General features: G+C 42.0%; 1 protein-coding gene across 2 annotated transcripts in view; it reads right to left on the bottom strand.

Annotated features, from left to right (window-relative positions):
* LOC125905023 (transmembrane channel-like protein 3) overlaps positions 1-17,114 on the bottom strand; it is a 223,276-nt gene that overhangs the window by 91,316 nt on the left and 114,846 nt on the right. For both annotated transcript variants that reach the window (XM_049602785.1, XM_049602791.1), the window contains exons 11-12: positions 9,816-9,925; positions 9,641-9,719 (exon numbers count right to left, since the gene is read on the bottom strand). In XM_049602785.1, the coding sequence (XP_049458742.1) occupies positions 9,641-9,719; positions 9,816-9,925 (189 nt within the window). The remainder of the gene's footprint in view (positions 1-9,640; positions 9,720-9,815; positions 9,926-17,114) is intronic.

The following is a 17,114-nucleotide window of genomic DNA, read 5'->3' as shown; positions in this document are numbered from 1 at the left end:
GGCACCTTCTCTTCTTCTTCTTCTCTCTCTCTCTCTCTCTCTCTCTCTCTCTCTCTCTCTCTCTCTCTGGTATTCTATTACTGCATCTTGCTAACTCGGCCATTCTGGATGTCACTAACTCGGCTTCTTCTCCGGAGCCTTTGTGCTCCACTGTCTCTCAGATTAACTCATATCGCAGCGGTGCCTGGACAGCGTGACGTGTGTGGTTGTGCTGCTGCCGTGGTCCTGCCAGATGCCTCCTGCTGCTGCTGCTGCCATCATTAGTCATTAGTCATACTTCTACTGTTATTATACACGACTATTGTCACACATGTATACTGCCAGATATTAATACATACTTTCAACATATTGTACCACAGTAGCCAGAACTATAACTATAATATTATTACTTTCAATAATGTTGTTGTAAGTTACTGTCATTACCTGCATCTCTCTCTCTCTCTCTCTGTCTCTCTCTCTCTGTCTCATTGTGTCATGTGGATTACTGTTAATTTGTTATGCTGATCTGTTCTGTACGACATCTATTGCATGTCTGTCCGTCCTGGAAGAGGGATCCCTCCTCAGTTGCTCTTCCTGAGGTTTCTACCGTTTTTTTTCCCCGTTAAAGGGTTTTTTTGGGGGACTTTTTCCTTATCTGCTGCGAGGGTCATAAGGACAGAGGGATGTCGTATGCTGTAAAGCAGAATTAATCTGCAGCGTTTCATTAACTCATCGTCATCCAGCGTTTTGAGTGGATGTCTTCATCTTCTTTGTATTTCCGCCATTTTCTCCTCTGCTTAAGAAACACTTGAACGTCTTAAAAGTTCTCCTCCCTGCTCCTAACAGTTTTTCACTCTAGGAGCTCTTGGAAGGTCTAAGATGCTCTGTGAATAACTTTTATCTTTACAAGGATCTAGTATTAACTTTAAGGGGAAATTCTAAGAAAACGTCACATCTCTAAGAATTTTCTTAGAATTACATCACTAGGAGCAACTCTTAGTGCTAGGAAGCTTTGTGAATACAGCCCCTGGTCTTCTGTCTATGGTTTATTGACTTACATAACCTTTTAGTTTTTAAGCTGTACGAATATAAAGGACATGAAATACTGAAAAATACCAATGTAGGCACTGGGGAATATTGCTAGTGCAAAAAAAAAAACTAACACACCTTGGGACTCTGCTTATAAATATAAGTGTATCTCTTAGGTTCTGGAACACTTTTGAAACATGTTGTGGCATGTATGCTGGACTAACAAGAATTGTCTAGGGTGGATGCAATGAGCCCAAGCGGCTGTGCAACTTCCTGCCAGAGATTTCGCACCATTCCAAACCACCCCCAACACCCTCTCCCGAGCCAGTTTCAATCTGTTTGTGTTCATGTGGAGGGTTCGTCACATTTAGTACCGTCCAAAACCAACTAGTGAGGAGTGTAACTGAGTTATAATACCCTCTGAAAGCAAGCCTGCATCAGTGCCGATTTGCTGACCATGTGCAATGCCAGTCATGGAAGACACTCTGTACAAATACAGTTCTGCAACTATCCTCACAAAAATAATCTGCTAAAACTAAGATTTATAGCATTTATAGGCCTATTGTCATACAGACAATAACATATTATAAAGAATAAAATATATGCTTCTCTAGTCTCGAGAAAACAGTAGCCAAGCAGCTTCTAAACATAAGAGTGAAAACCCAAAAGATGTTTACAAAACAAAAATAAAAAGAAAAGAAATGCTACCAAAGAAGTTGAGGAGTACGCTTTATTTCTATTCAGTTTATTTATTTTTCATATATATCAGTTAATCAACGTATTCCTTTTGATAAAAACATAAACTATATATATAAAAAAAAAAACTAAGGTAAACAATAGCAGCATGTACAGATTAAATTTAAGGCACTGTATGTAAGAATGTGGCCAAAATGGTTACTACACTCAAATTCAAAATACTGCCGCAAGTCTTGTCCGCCCCCCCTCCCCTACAGATTCGAGGTTGCTGGACAGCGGCACGCTGGAGACTGATTTGTTTGCCCACAGGTGGCTGCCGTGGCAGGGCCGTGTTGCCGTGTCCTTGATCTTCGGTTTTCCAGCGGACCGTTCGAACAAGTCCGGCTTCTCTGCTGCTTATGCTGCTGCCAGGATACAGCTGAGGAGAAGCCGGCTGCTAATGCTATGTACCGGGACACTGCTGACGCTGCTGCCGGGATACAGCTGAGGAGAAACCGGCTGCTATTGCTATGTACCGGGACACTGCTAATGCTGCTTGCTGTGCTGCTGTAGCTCAGTCATAACTGTAACTGATGCTGAGACTGCGTGACTGGTAGACGGCGGTGGGTGGCGCAACAGGCCAAAACACAAATTCAAAACATAAACATGATTTGCGGACTGTAAAAATGTTTTTTAAATGCAAATATTCTGGCTGTACTATTGTTGTCGGTGAGATCAGTATGTTATATGAACATTATTCCATAGTCTCTGTAACATATTAGGATGATTTTACAACAATTTGCTTTAGATTTCTTACATATAGCTCCTTTAAGTGCAACAAATGCATATGAAGAGCATAAAATTTGATAAAGTTTACTTTTCACCATTATGTAGACCATAAAACTGGGTTACACTTTATTTTTCTCCATGGTTACAGAAAGTTACGACAGTTCCTCCTTCCACACAGAGAGGAAAGTTTGTCCCAAAGCTTGCCGTTGTGTGTATCCCTGAGTAACATCCCATGACAGAGGGAGAATGGGTAGGGTCCAGTTTTGGAAAGGCCCTTGCACTCTACTGAGTGCAATTTTCTAGTTCACACAAAACTGTGTAAATGACAGAACTTTTACTGTGTTTCTAGCCTTTATGCTAAGCTAACACAACCTGATTTGACGACCTGATTTTTTCTTGAATGATGCAATTCATTTAATGACTAATAATAAAATGTAATAACATATATTTTCAACACATGAAACCATACAGTGTAACATGGTGATCCTGTTTATAAAGATAGCTCTTACTATCACTGATTACATAGTAGCTGTGGTTTGTGAGCAGCGTGAGGAAGACCGGATGGCAGTGTGAGACCGCGAGACCACTGTGAGATTTTGAGATTCAACATGGCGGCACCTAGCTGCTAGATTAGATATCAACAAACTAGCCAAACAAATATAATTACCTAACGGGTGACAACTCCAGCCTGCACCATCAGCCAGAGTGGAGGACCTAGAAGAGTTTATTGATCACTACTACTACGAGTGCATCATGGAGGGTCCTGCCGACAACCCCAATAAGAGGAAGAAGACCAACTCAGCCACCGATACACAAGACTTATTATCCTCCGAATTTAGCGTCTTGGAATCCATCAACAAGAAGCTAGAAGCGCTCGGTATGCTTCACCAGGAGATAAAAGACCTGAAGGTAAGCTTGGAGTTCACTTACCAGCAGATTAGCGACCTGCAGCAAAACAACGCTGAACTCCGCTCCACCTTAGCGGCGGTCACTTCAGATGTAGATCTCCTCAAAAAGGAAAATAAACTCCTGACGGAAACTGTCCTCGACGTGCAGTCCAGAAGCATGAGAGACAATTTAATCATTTCTGGCATCCCGGAGAGCACACCGGACAACCCAGAAGTCCAGGTAAAAAAGTTCATGGTGACGGCCCTCAAGATCCCGACGGAGACTGTCAACAACATCACCTTTCACCGCGTCCACAGGCTCGGACCCCGAGGAGGTCAGCGTCCTCGTCCGATCATCGCCAAATTCGAACATTATCAGCAGAAAATGCTCGTTAAGAGTAAAGGACGAGAGCTAAAAGGCACTTCGTTCGGTATGAATGATCAGTTCCCCAGGGAAATCAACGAGAGGCGGAAAGTGTTATATCCCATTCTAAAAGAGCACAGGCAGAAGGGAAATAGGACCTCTCTTGTGGTCGACAAATTATACATAGATGGGCAGCTGTTCCGCCACTGTACCACCACCCCATGGCTCTTCTAAGTGAGACAAGTGCCCCTAAAACCACAAAACAAAGTAGAACCATAGCTTAATTGTATTATAAAAGGAATAAAAAAAAAAAGTTAGTTAGTTAGTTAGTTAGTTAGTTAGTTAGTTAATTCATTTATTGTCCACAATGTGGAGATTTGTCTTTGGTCTCATAACAAACAACAAGCAGGACAACACAACAACAACAACAACAACAACAGCAACAACAGCAACAAACAGCAACACTTACACACAGACATCTTCAGGGCAAAAAGCAGGACAGCAGTGGCAGTTACATTACAACACATCAACGGGACATGGTGTTCAATGCCCCAATTGCGTTAGGAATAAAGGAATTTTTAAAAATATTACGATTAGCCCTTGGCACTTTGTAACGTCTACCAGAGGGGAGAAGTTCAAACTCCCTATTGAGTGGATGAGAGGGACCAAGAGATGTGTGTATGCATGTATATATATATATATATATATATATATATATATTGGGGCTGCACTATTCTTGAAATAAATAAATAAATAAATAAATAAATAAATATATGTATGTATATTTTATTCAAAATGATACTCTGACACATTTCTCCTGCAACAGATAATTAAGCATTCCTGCGATTGCAATGCAATTAATCGTGCGGCCCCGGTATATATGTATGTATGTATGTCTATATGCAGATGTATATGTATGTACATGTGGATATATATGTATATATAATGAACACAACACTGACTTAGTGAAAAGGAAAAAAAGCAAAAAAAAAAATCTCACAGGGTGTGAATGTACACTTCACATACTCCACCCAGTATTCTCCCTTTCCTTCTCTATTTTTTTACCCTCCTTCATGCCCCCATGGTGTCCTGGAACATACATGGCATCCGCTCACAGGCGAAAAAAAAAATTAAAAAAAATTAAAGTGATGGACTTTGTCACAAAATTGAAAACAGATATTTTTCTCCTACAAGAAACCCACTTGCTAAAGTCCGAAGAAAAATCTCTTAAAGATCCAAATTTTAATCAAATTTTTTCATCCTGCTATAACAACAGACAAAGAGGTGTCTCTATCATGGTTCACAAGAGACTACCATTTACTTTAAACAGCACGGTAACAGACCCAGAAGGCCGCTACATCATTATTCAGGCAACAATCTTTAACAAATTATATACAATCGTTAATCTGTGTGCCCCGAATAGTGATGATCCAGCTTTCTTTCACACAATCTTCTCTCTACTATCTAACCTGTCAGACAGCTCGACAACTATAATTGGAGGAGACTTTAACACAGTCTTAAATGCTTCATTAGACCGATCTAGTAACTCAGTACACACAAAGCAATCACAATCGGCTAAGGTAATACAGGAATATATGGATGATTTTGGGCTTGGCGATGGCTGGAGACTCAAATACCCATCGAAGAGGGAATATACTTTCTTCTCTCCTGTGCATCGCTCATTTTCAAGAATTGACGTTTTTCTCTTAAATAACTCCATCTCACAAAAAATTACCACAAAAATACACCCGATCATTATCAGCGACCATGCACCAATATCACTCAATCTGCAAATAGAAACCACCCATAAACGGCCCCCAACATGGCGCTTTAATATCTCTTTACTTAAAGACCTAGACTTTGACAAAATGGTGAGACGGGAGTGGGCAAACTTTCTTGAAGACAATGACTCTCCAAATTTATCTCCATCTTTAATATGGGAAACTGGGAAGGCAGTAATCAGAGGAAAAATTATATCATACTTCTCCTACAAGAAGAAACAGGAATTGCAAGAAGAAAAAAACATTGAGGAAAAAATTAAACAACTAACACAGGAATATGCAAACAATCCAAGTGATCAAGTATGGACCCAATTACAGTGTACAAAATCGCAACTGGACAATATTCTATCAAAGAAAACTGAATTTATCATACAGCAACTAAGATATAATAATTTTGAACACAGTAACAAATCAGGAAAATTTTTGGCCAATCAGCTCCAACGCAATAAAGAAAAATCTCTGATACCAACAATCCAGGGGCCATCCGGAAATTACACACAATCTCCTCAGGAGATCAATCAGATTTTCTATTCTTTCTACCATAACTTATATTCAACAGTAAACAATCCAAAGCCAGAAGATATTCAGGCTTTTCTCAATAACCTAATTTACCTCAGTTATCCACGGAACACAGAAATATGTTAGACGCCCCCCTGACTATTAATGACCTGCAGAGCACATTAGACAAAATGCCAACAGGTAAGGCTCCAGGTCCAGATGGCTTTCCTGCCGAATTTATAAAACATTTCTGGACAATATTAGCACCACTTTTCATCAGGACAGTGACAGAGATAAAAAAAACCGGAGGTATAAGACCTCACAGGAATACAGCAGCAATCAAATTATTACTAAAGCCAGACAAAGACCCCACACTTCCTTCTAGCTACCGTCCTCTATCACTAATCAACAGTGATATCAAAAAATTCTAGACTGGAGAAAATAATCGCATCAATAATTCATAATGATCAAACGGGCTTCATTAATGGCAGACACTCAAGTAATAATGTCAGAAGAGTTCTTAATCTGATAAGTAAAGTACAACGCGTTAATACAAAAGCAATTATTCTGTCACTTGATGCAGAAAGAGAAGCCTTCGACAAGGTCAACTGGTCCTTCCTATTTGCCACCCTGAGTGGATTTGGCTTTGGAGAGTCATTTATCCAGTGGGTATCAGCCTTATATAATTCCCCTAAGGCCACAGTCACCACCAACGGGATCACATCTAAAAGCTTCATTTTGCAGAGAGGAACCAGACAAGGGTGCCCACTCTCACCTCTACTGTTTGCAATATTCATCGAACCATTGGCTATGGCAGTCCGTCAGAACAGCAAGATCATAGGTATCCATTCCGCCAGTTCAGAGCATAAAATTAATCTATGTGCCGACGACATTTTACTTTATCTACAAGAACCGAAATCGTCTTTACATGAAGTATTTAATCTCATAACAAATTTTTCTAAACTTTCGGACTACTCCATCAACTGGTCCAAATCGACAATACTGCCAATAACGGAGAACTCTTGGAATCCTGCAGACCAAAAATTTTCTCTCCCTGTGGGCAACATAAGATATCTTGGCATAAATATTTCACCCAAACTATCAGACCTGGTCCACCTGAACTTTAGCCCGCTGCTAGATAAGATCTGTGGTGACCTGAAGTGCTGGAATAATCTTCCCATCTCCCTCCTGGGACGAATAGCCACAGTTAAAATGAAACTTCTACCCCAAATTAACTATTTTTTTCCATGATTCCATTCACAACCACATCGAAATGGTTCCTGTCATAAGATTCTGCAATTATAAAATTCTACCCAAAGAACAAAACAGCAAAAATTAGCCTAAGCACCCTTTAGAAAAACAAATTGGAAGGGCGATTGGACGCTCCTAACTTTAAACATTACTATTTAGCGAACCAGCTACAATACCTATTGAAATGGTTATATCCTAACGAAGACTACAACTCCTGGCTTGAACTAGAACAGGCGGACTGCAATAATATAAAACTCTCTGACCTCCCGTTTATCACCACTACACTCAGACATCATAACTGTTTTAAGAACCCAATGATTGCTTCCACCTTATCAGCCTGGTGGAAAACACTAGAAATCACAAACTCTCCGATAGAACCTTGCTTGCTCTCTCCAATTTGGCAGATTTTGAAATTAACAAAAGACCTCTCCATTTTAGCACATGGGAGATGAAGGAGTAACTCATCTCCATCACCTTTTCCAAGACAATATACTTATGACATACACAAACTTATTTCAAACTTTTGAAATAAGAAATGGAAATTTTCTACAATATTTACAATTGATAAAAACAATCAAGAGGAGAATTCCAGCACCTCAGGACACTTTGCAGCCACCAGAATTTGCCAAACATATTACAAAGCTTTCTCCGAGTAATAAGAAGAACCTTTCTAAGATTTATAAGGTCTTAAGCATGTGTTAGGTGCACCTTCTCCCCCTTGAATCCGGGCCTGCTCCCTGGCTCTCCGGGGGATCGCGGGGCCGGGCGGTTGTGTGCCTGGGGGGGGGGGGGGGGCGGGGTCTCCTCGTGCTCCCTGGGCCTGGGGCGGCGTGGCCGGCCCCCCTGGGGGGCTGTTTCCGCCCCTGGTGGTGCGGGGTGGTGCGGGGTGGGTGTTGGGCTATGGGCGCTCCTACGGTCTTGGGGTGCCATACCGCCCCCCTTCCCCCGCAGGGCTGGCCCTGGACCCTGGTGATGGTTTTCATAAACACATTGGGAGGGTTCAAATACACGCATGCATGTTTGATACTTCAGCTCCGTGACGCATCGCAAAGAACCGATGGGATCACTCCAAAGGGGCCCACTTGCTTCTCAAACCTACCACACTGCGCTGGCAGACTTCTCTTTTGTTTTTGTTTTTTCAGTACAGTATAGTAGACATGTATATGTTTATTTTTGATAATCTGCATGGAGCACAACCACCTCAAGGCCACAATACATCAGCTACACTGCCTGTTTCTCCCCTGTTTTTTTTGTTTGTTTGTTTATTTGTTTGTTTGTTTTTCCTCCTTCTTCTCCACATGCACTGTCACTATACAACTCAGGACTTAAGCACCTGCCCCCTCCCCCTTGCTTGTTTCCTTACTTTCCCCTTGACACACTTTGGTGTATCATGGCCCTCTCTGGCTCATATTAGGAAGTTTTTCCAATAAAGGCTGTTAGGCTAGTCTCCAGGGAGGGTGGATGACGGTCACAACCACGCATTATGGGTATAAAATACTTGACTGCAAGATTAACAGTGCATCAATCTTCACAAGAAGCTTACACCCTTTTGTGGCGCTAAGCTATGAAGACCAATGCAGACAAGTAGGAAAAGAAAAAAAAAAAAAAAAAAGTAGCCGTGGTTTGTGAAATATATTCACTTATCTGTAAATACAAGAAAGATTATGTAGTCAATGTACATTAATTTAAACAAATGGACTAAATGTTAACATATTAATGTCAAAGTATTGGCAACATCAGCCCACCTCTATACTCACGAAACAACTGGAAAAATGTTATTGGGGTCTCTTTTATGTTTCTTTTGGGAACTGTTTATTCTTGTTACACACATATTTCCACTTGAAACTGCTGATGATGTTTGATGCAGAAAGTTTTTGTACTTACTACCAAAGCAACACTCCCTCTAAAAACTTTTACAGAATGTCAAACACAGTGAGGTCTGAAGATTACAGCGAGGTCTGATGATTATCCAAAGTAATGGAGGCATTATATTTGAAGGCATGTGTTGCTGAGTGAGGCTTTTCCAGTGTATGTTTTTGAAGAGCAGAAATGTTTTTGCGGCGCTGGCTCAAGTTGAAAATCTCAAAACCTTGGTACATAAAACTAAAATGGTTTGAGTGGCCAAACACCATTTGAGGTTAAGTGAGGAGAAAATGTGGGGTTTTGATTGTAATTAGTTGAACCAACTCATACAACTGAGATTGTTCTAACCTGTGATCACTCATGTTGCTGCCCTGCTGTACCTGACTCTATGATGCAGCCACATCTCCAGATATCAGGAATTCAGTTGATTTTATCTGAACTTAAAGGAATGATGACCATGAAAATAAGACCCATGTTGTTAACAAAAAGCCAGATAATGATTTTTCTTTAGTTTCTATACTCACAGCAGAGCTCATACTGTTGACCTTATCAAGGAGGGCAATGATGAGGCTGTAGAGATTCCCCAGGTATAAAACAAGCACTCTGTACACATCAACATATGATCAATGTTAGTGTGCAGTAAGGCCTGTGATGTTTTATATAAGGTGTTCTGCAGCAGATGTTGGAGTGATGGAGTACCTGGCCAGCTGGAATCTCAGCGAGGTTCGTGGGTGGTACATCTCGAGCTGAGCCACCAGCTCAAAGGCAGAAGGAGCAATCATGGTAATGAGAGAAACCACCACACTCACCTGGAGAAAGGAAATGCGTTTATCAGTCTTAGTCCTCACTAGGGCTGTCAAAATTGCTCAAAAATGATGTTCGAATATTCGTTCTAAAAATAACTCATAGGTTCGAATCATTCAAAAAAAAATTTTTTCGCATTATGTCCACAAGAGGGCAAACTAATACAAGGAAATATACTTCTGTATGTATTAATACAAGGAAACATAACTACTTGTAGGTATTTTTATTTCAACATAAACGTCTTTGAAAACATTTACATACCTACACATTAAAACACATAAAACAATTATCTATAACATTACGTTATAAACGACCGTGGACCTCTCGCTCACCCCCCCTCTGACCCATCAGGCCACACTGCCCGTGGAAGTGCTGCGAATAGCCTCAAAGTGCCGAGAAGCGAAGCCAGTTTCCTTTCGGCACCCATGTTAAACGATTGTGTCATCCACACCGGCTGCGCCGCGCAGCTCCGTGGCCGCCCCCACCTCCCACTCGCAAAGAGGACAACTGCGGTGGTGTTTTTTTTCCTCCACAATCGAATATCAATTTTCACATTTGAAGGTCCATTTTTTTTTTCAAATTTGAATTTAAATTCGAATTTAAAATATTCGTTGACAGCCCTAGTCCTCACTGACAAATGTTTAATCTCAGCACTTAAACTAAATTGCAACTTAACAGTGCCATCAACAATTAACATATAACTTCAATGTGCTGACTCAAAGCAGACACAGAATATATGATAATCTCTCTTTTTCTCAACTAAATGTATCAGGATTTAATGCAAATTCAAGTTTTTAAGAGGTTTACTGAGATGCCGGAGTTCTTTGAAATCATGTCTACAGATAGAGCTGAATGCAAACAGCGCCCAAGTGCAGACACAGGACTTTAAATTAACTTACATTTTTAAATTCAAATATTTAGTTCTTTTTCATTGTCTTTTTTCAGCAGTAGTGTCTATGGTTCATCTTTCATGGTTAAACCTATCATTATATATTACGTTTGATCTTCACCAATTGTCATTACATGAGTAGACTAGCTGACTTAAATGTAACTGTCCCTAGTGCAGCTGGATAGGTCAGGTTCAGAAGGGGGTAGAGAGGGGAAGGGCGAGTGGAAAAAAGGAAGGTGGGAGAGAAGGGGAAAAAAAGCTTGGAGAGAGATACCAAGTTATAAGTCAACTAGCTAGGTTTACTACCGTTTTTTTGTTGTTTTGGGCACTCTTGTAACTCTTTTATGAGCCTGAATTTGAGGGTAATAAAACCTGGTTCTCCAGTGAACTTCAGCCACCATGTCCTCATCACTCAGCTAGCTAGCCAGCCATGCAATGTGCTACAACATCATCATCTCCGCCGGGCGTGAGGGGATGATGCATTTGGGCATGTGTGTGCATGTCTGTGCTTGAGTGTGTGTATCTGTCTATCTGCAGCTAATTTCAGTGGACCAACCAACCTCATATTTTTAGGACCTCTTGTGTTTGCAGTGACTCTCAATTGTTGATAAAACTGTTTTGTAGTCTTGCAGATTTTGTTGATTTGGTCATTTTCCCTGATATTTCTACTTCTACCCTAAGTGAGGAAGGAGACTATGTCATTAAGTAGTTTCTTTTATTATTATTTTATTTATGTTTATTGTTGTTATTTGCTACTTTGTTGAGCTGTAGTCTATAGACACTGAAACAAACTTAATACCATTTAAAGTCCAGTTTTGAACTATATGAATCAAAGATTTGTGGCTTTGTTTTAGTTACTAACTACAATTGCCACCTGACAGTGGTATGCCTCTGCAAACCAGCCAAACTGCACTTGCAGTTTACAACCATGTCTGTCCAGACTTATATGTAGCCAGACAGCTGACAATGCTTCAAATATGGAGAAGCTACAAATTCTAAAATGTGGATGCTTCACACACATCTTACCCCTGGCAACAAAGAAGGTCTATACAAGCTCAGTTTGAAGGTGGACACCAAAGATTAGTGTCACCAATTCATTATCTGGCCAAATGTCCCCCCTTCTGTTCCTGAGATATGAAGCCGAGTAATGGCCAGGGAAGTGTTTTTGCAGACCATTATGATGTAACTGTGAAATTGACATTTTCGACATAAAATGTGCTCCTCCGAAGGCTGTGGAAGCTTATGCGGGTAATTTGGTCCAAGGGAACCATTCCAACAAGCTGGAGAAGAGCGGAAGGGTGCTTTGTGCCCAAAAAACAGGGATCCACACAGATCAGCCAGTTTCGAACTATCTCCCTACTTAGTGTGGAGGGAAAGATTTTCTTTTCTGTGCTTGCCAAGAGAATTAGCGCGTTCATGACCCAGAATGGATATATTAACACCTCTGTCCAGAAGGGCGGTGTCGAAGGGTTCTCCGGGTGCTTGGAGCATACAGGGGTCCTCAGCCAACTCATCCAAGAAGCAAAGGAGAAGAAAGGCAGCCGTCAGTCAAGCCAACAGTCGTCTGGCTTGACTTTGCAAATGCATGTGGGTCTATTCCCCATAACTTGATCCAAGTTGCCTTGGACTACTACCACATCCCACATAACATCCAGGGCATGATCACCAGTTACCTGAGAGACATCAAGCTACGATTCCAGTCCGCCAAGTTTACAACAAAGTGGCAGCCAGTGGAGAAGGGGATAGTGACAGGATGCACAATCTCTCCCATCTTGTTCATCATGGGAATGAACCTGATCATCTCTGCAGCGAGTACAAAGTCAAGAGGGCCGAAGACCGCTGCAGGATGTCAACAGCCAGCAATCAGGGCATTCATGGATGACCTTACCTTAACACCAATTCAGGTGCAGGCAAGATGGGTCCTGGCATAACTGGATCGCATGGCCACTTGGGCAAAGATGGTCTTCAAGCCCAAGAAGTCAAGGAGCCTGGTGATCCAAAAGGGAAGAACTGGAAGGTTCAAGCTACTTGTTCAAGGGGAAGAGATCCCGAACATCTAGGGGAACCCAATTAGATGCCTTGGAAAGTGGTATGATGATTCCCTGTCAGACAAGAACAGCATCTCCAACACCGGAAAACAAATCAAAGAGTGGTTGAAGAGGACTGACAAGTCCGGCCTGCCTGGGATATACAAGTGCTGGATCTACCAACATGGCCTGCTCCCGAGACTCATGTGGCTTCTCACTGTCTATGAGGTGCCCCTATCAACTGTTGAAGAGATGGAGAGGAAGTTCAACAAGCACCTTCGAAGATGGTTGGGAATACCCCCGAGCTTCACATCCTTGGGGCTCTACATAAGGTCACGCCAGCTCCAGCTTCCCCTGTCATCAGTGGTGGAGGAGTTTAAAGTCGCCAAGTGCAGACTGTCCCTGACATATAGGGACTCTCAAGACCAACTCACCAGGGAAGCAGAAGTCAGAACAAGATCTGGCCGTAAGTGGGCCGCCAGCACGGCAGTTAACCAGGCTGAATGTTCTCTAAGGACCAAAGACATTATCGGAAACCCTTGCACTGGAAGACAAGGTCTAGGTACAGCACATTTCCAGCAGTGGTCAAGGTCCACCCCTAGGGAGAAGAGAGCCATGATCCAGGATGAAGTCCGAAACCTTGAGGAAGAAGGGAGAAGAGCAAAATCCATCGAGCTCACAACTCAAGGCGCCTGGATGAGGTGGAACCTCCCCAAGAGAACCATCACATGGAGTGAACTGTGGCGGCTGGAGCCCTTCCATATATCCTTTCTACTTCGAGCAGTGTACGACACCTTACCAACCCCAGTCAATTTGCACAGGTGGGGGATGAGGGAGGACCCAATGTGCAGGTTGTGTGGTGGGAAAGGAACAATGGCGCACATTCTGTCAGGGTGCAAGACTGCATTGACACAGGGGAGATACAGGTGACGCCATGACAAGGTGTTGGCAGTGCTCGCAGACATCCTGGAGCAGGAGAGGAGGAAGAAACAACCAGCCAAAGCAAGGCCACTGCTGAGCACCATCTCAGCAGTGGCCTTTTGTGAAAGAGGGTCAAAGACCTGTCGCCCACAGCCAAGCCAGGCAGAATCTCCTGCAGTCAGCCCAGGGATGGGAAATGGAGGTTGACCTCGGGAGTAAACTCCACTTCCCAGAGGCAGTGCTGTTCACCACTCAAAGACCCGACATCATCATTTGGTCTCCAGAGGGAAAGAAGATCATCCTGGTGGAGTTGACGGTGCCGTGGGAGGAGGGCTGTGAGGAAGCTGCAGAGAGGAAAAACGCCAAATACCAGCAACTTGTCCAAGACTGCCGGGATAAGGGATGGACAACATGGCTGATAACGGTGGAAGTTGGATGTCGAGGATTCCCAGCTCAATCTGTGTGGAATCTAGTGACCAAGGTTGGACTGAGAGGCCACTTGAAGAAAGCAGCCGTTTGTAGGCTGGGAGAAGTCTCAGAGAGAGCCTCCTGTTGGCTCTGGCACAAGAGAGAGGACACAAGCTGGAAGCCGGGAGGAGAGGGGCAGTGACCTGGCCAATCTCTGCTGACCCGCCAACTGGAGGGTGTTGTGGTTAAGGGTCGAAACACCCAGAGAAGGTTGGGGAACGCCTGATGACCTCTCCTCCAGGCCAAGGCTTCACCCATTAGAAATGGGTGTATGTTAGCATCGTAGATGTATTATACAACTATCAGTTCAACATGTCATCTGTAGTGTAAAGAGTTAATCCCTAATCAAGTAAAAGTGTTATACTGCATAAGTTGATTAAGAAACAAAGCCACATAACCATCATATGACTAAGTTTTATATATAAGATCTTATAAAATTGATTGAAATGCATTTATGTGTTAAAGCACTGTTGTACATGTTAAAGTGTTCACAAATCAGAGTTATGAGTTGACATTGTATTCACACTACAGAGCACATATATAACCTATCATGTTCTGTGTAATGATAGCACACACACACATTCAAATGTTTGTATTACCTGATGCACATTTAAAGGTTCATATTGCATAAGAGCACAAGGGGCTGCATAAAGAAAGTCCCTAAGATTCACGTTTTTTAAAAATAAAGTGAAAGCAAATCTAGAGCTAAGGGTGGAAGATTTGGGAAATTCCAGGCTCAAACTGAAAGTGATACACCATTAAAATCTGGCCTGCTCATGATTGGACAAAAAGAAAAAGGTTGCCACCAATAGCTTTGGACTGAAGTGGGATGGATTAGCAGAAGGAGGTGGAGACTCTATCCAGTCTCCACCAGCATAAAAGCAGACGCGCTGAGAGTGAATTTTCAGTCCTGCTCCGGGGCTTGACTCGAGAGTTGTATGTGTTGAAGCTTGTGAACACATTAAACTCGATTGCATCGGACTCTGCCTGTCTCCAGTGTTTCTTTGAGTATTAATTAGCTGAATCCAAGGTACCAGATCGACATCAGAGGACAACTGAGAAGCAACGTTGAGGACAAGGTCGGGAGCCTACAGGCCCAATTCCAGGCACCGATTTTTGCCTCTTCACATCCTATTAGACATTTGTCATAATTAGTGTAGGAATTTTTGAGTTATGGTCAAAAACATATTTTGTGGGGTCACAGTGACCTTTGACCATAGAATTCTAATCAGTTCATCCTTGAATCTAAGTGGACATTTGTGCCAAATTTGAGGGACTGAGATAATGCATTCACAATAATGAGATGGACACAAGGTCGTAGTGATCTTGACTTTCGACCACCCAAATTTAATCAGCTCATTGTTATCCAAGCGCGAGGAAATGTGAGGAAATTCCTGAAAGGCCTTCTTGAGATAGTTCGTTTATAAGACTAAGATAGACATAAGGCCAAAGTGACCTTGACCTCTGACCACCAAATTCTAATCAGTTCATTGCTGAGTCTAAATGCATGTTTGTGGCAAATTTGAGGAAATTCCCTCAAGTGCTTGTTGAAATATCCCATTCACAAGAATGAGATGGGCGAAATGCTATAGTGACTTTAACCTTGACCTTTGACCATCACAATCAAATAATTTTATCCTTAAGTCAAAGTGGATGTTTGTGCCAAATTTAAAGCAACTTTATTAAAGAGTTTTTGAGATATTGCGTTAATGAGAATTAGATGGACAATCCGAAAGCATAATGCCTCTTGCCACGAGTCTTGCCGGAGCAGAGGGAGAAAAATACTTTCATGCTAGTGAAACTGCAGTGATCTGTGTTTTACTGCCGCCCTCGGACAGTGATACCCCGCCTCCCTTCCTTCTGTTCTCTTCTCACAAAGGCAGCTATCCATGGACATCGCCCAGCTAAGTTACGCCCAGCTAAGTGAACACTGAACTTTGTTTCCCATTTAATTTGAGCTCCAACCAGCCGCATCATTTCCATACAGTACCGTTTATTCTAGAATCGGGACTGTTTACATGTGCATATTGGTATAATTCCACTGTGTCTACTGTTGTTTGAACTGATACTTTACATATTGGTATAATTTACTGTGAGCTGTTTGTACTGGTACTGTGCATTCTGGTATAATTATTTGCATTACTATTTGTTTTTTCTTCAGATAAATCTGATAATTGTTGCTCGGTGTTGGCTTTATTCATTTATTTAGTAGGGTGTCCACACACCTTCTCATTCTACATATACATAGAGGTATACCGGTGGCTTTACAGCATACATTTTTATTTAACTTAGAGTCTAATAGAGTCATATTATTGATTATCTCTGATCCCCGCTGTCAGTTTGGTCGTTGCAACAGTGCGATGCAAACGCAACACCACTGCTGCTAGTTGGCGCCAAGCTAAAAAAAAAAAGCGAATCCCATCTGTTGCCTCTTTAATAAGCAAATGTAGTGTAATGTACTCATGCAATTTAGTGTTTTTTCTCTGCCTTCAAGTTGACTTTTAAAAGATACCTGTTAAAGCAATGTACTCTGTACACTTACAGTCACTCACTGGTTTATTATTTCATGTATTTTCATGACACACACCCTCATTGAGCATTTAAGAACTATGGTGGAAAGTACCTAGGATTCAATGTGCATCATTTTTTTTAAAAAATAGCATGAGGATGAGCTCAAACATATTGGTGGAAAGTTAGGGGGATTCCAGCTTGGCCTAATATGGCCTGGAAATGTGAGTTGGGCCCAGATTGCCTGGAAAAGCATTACACAGTTAAACCTGGCTTCGGCGAAAAAGGGAAAAACCGTGACACCATTATGTTCGGGCTCAAGTGGGTAGGATTAAAAGAAAAAAGGTGGAGACTCAACAGAATCTTCACCAGCATAAGTGG

Source organism: Epinephelus fuscoguttatus, linkage group LG2 (assembly GCF_011397635.1).
Source record: "Epinephelus fuscoguttatus linkage group LG2, E.fuscoguttatus.final_Chr_v1".
NCBI lineage: Eukaryota > Metazoa > Chordata > Actinopteri > Perciformes > Serranidae > Epinephelus > Epinephelus fuscoguttatus.
This window is presented reverse-complemented; position numbering and strand designations above follow the sequence as displayed.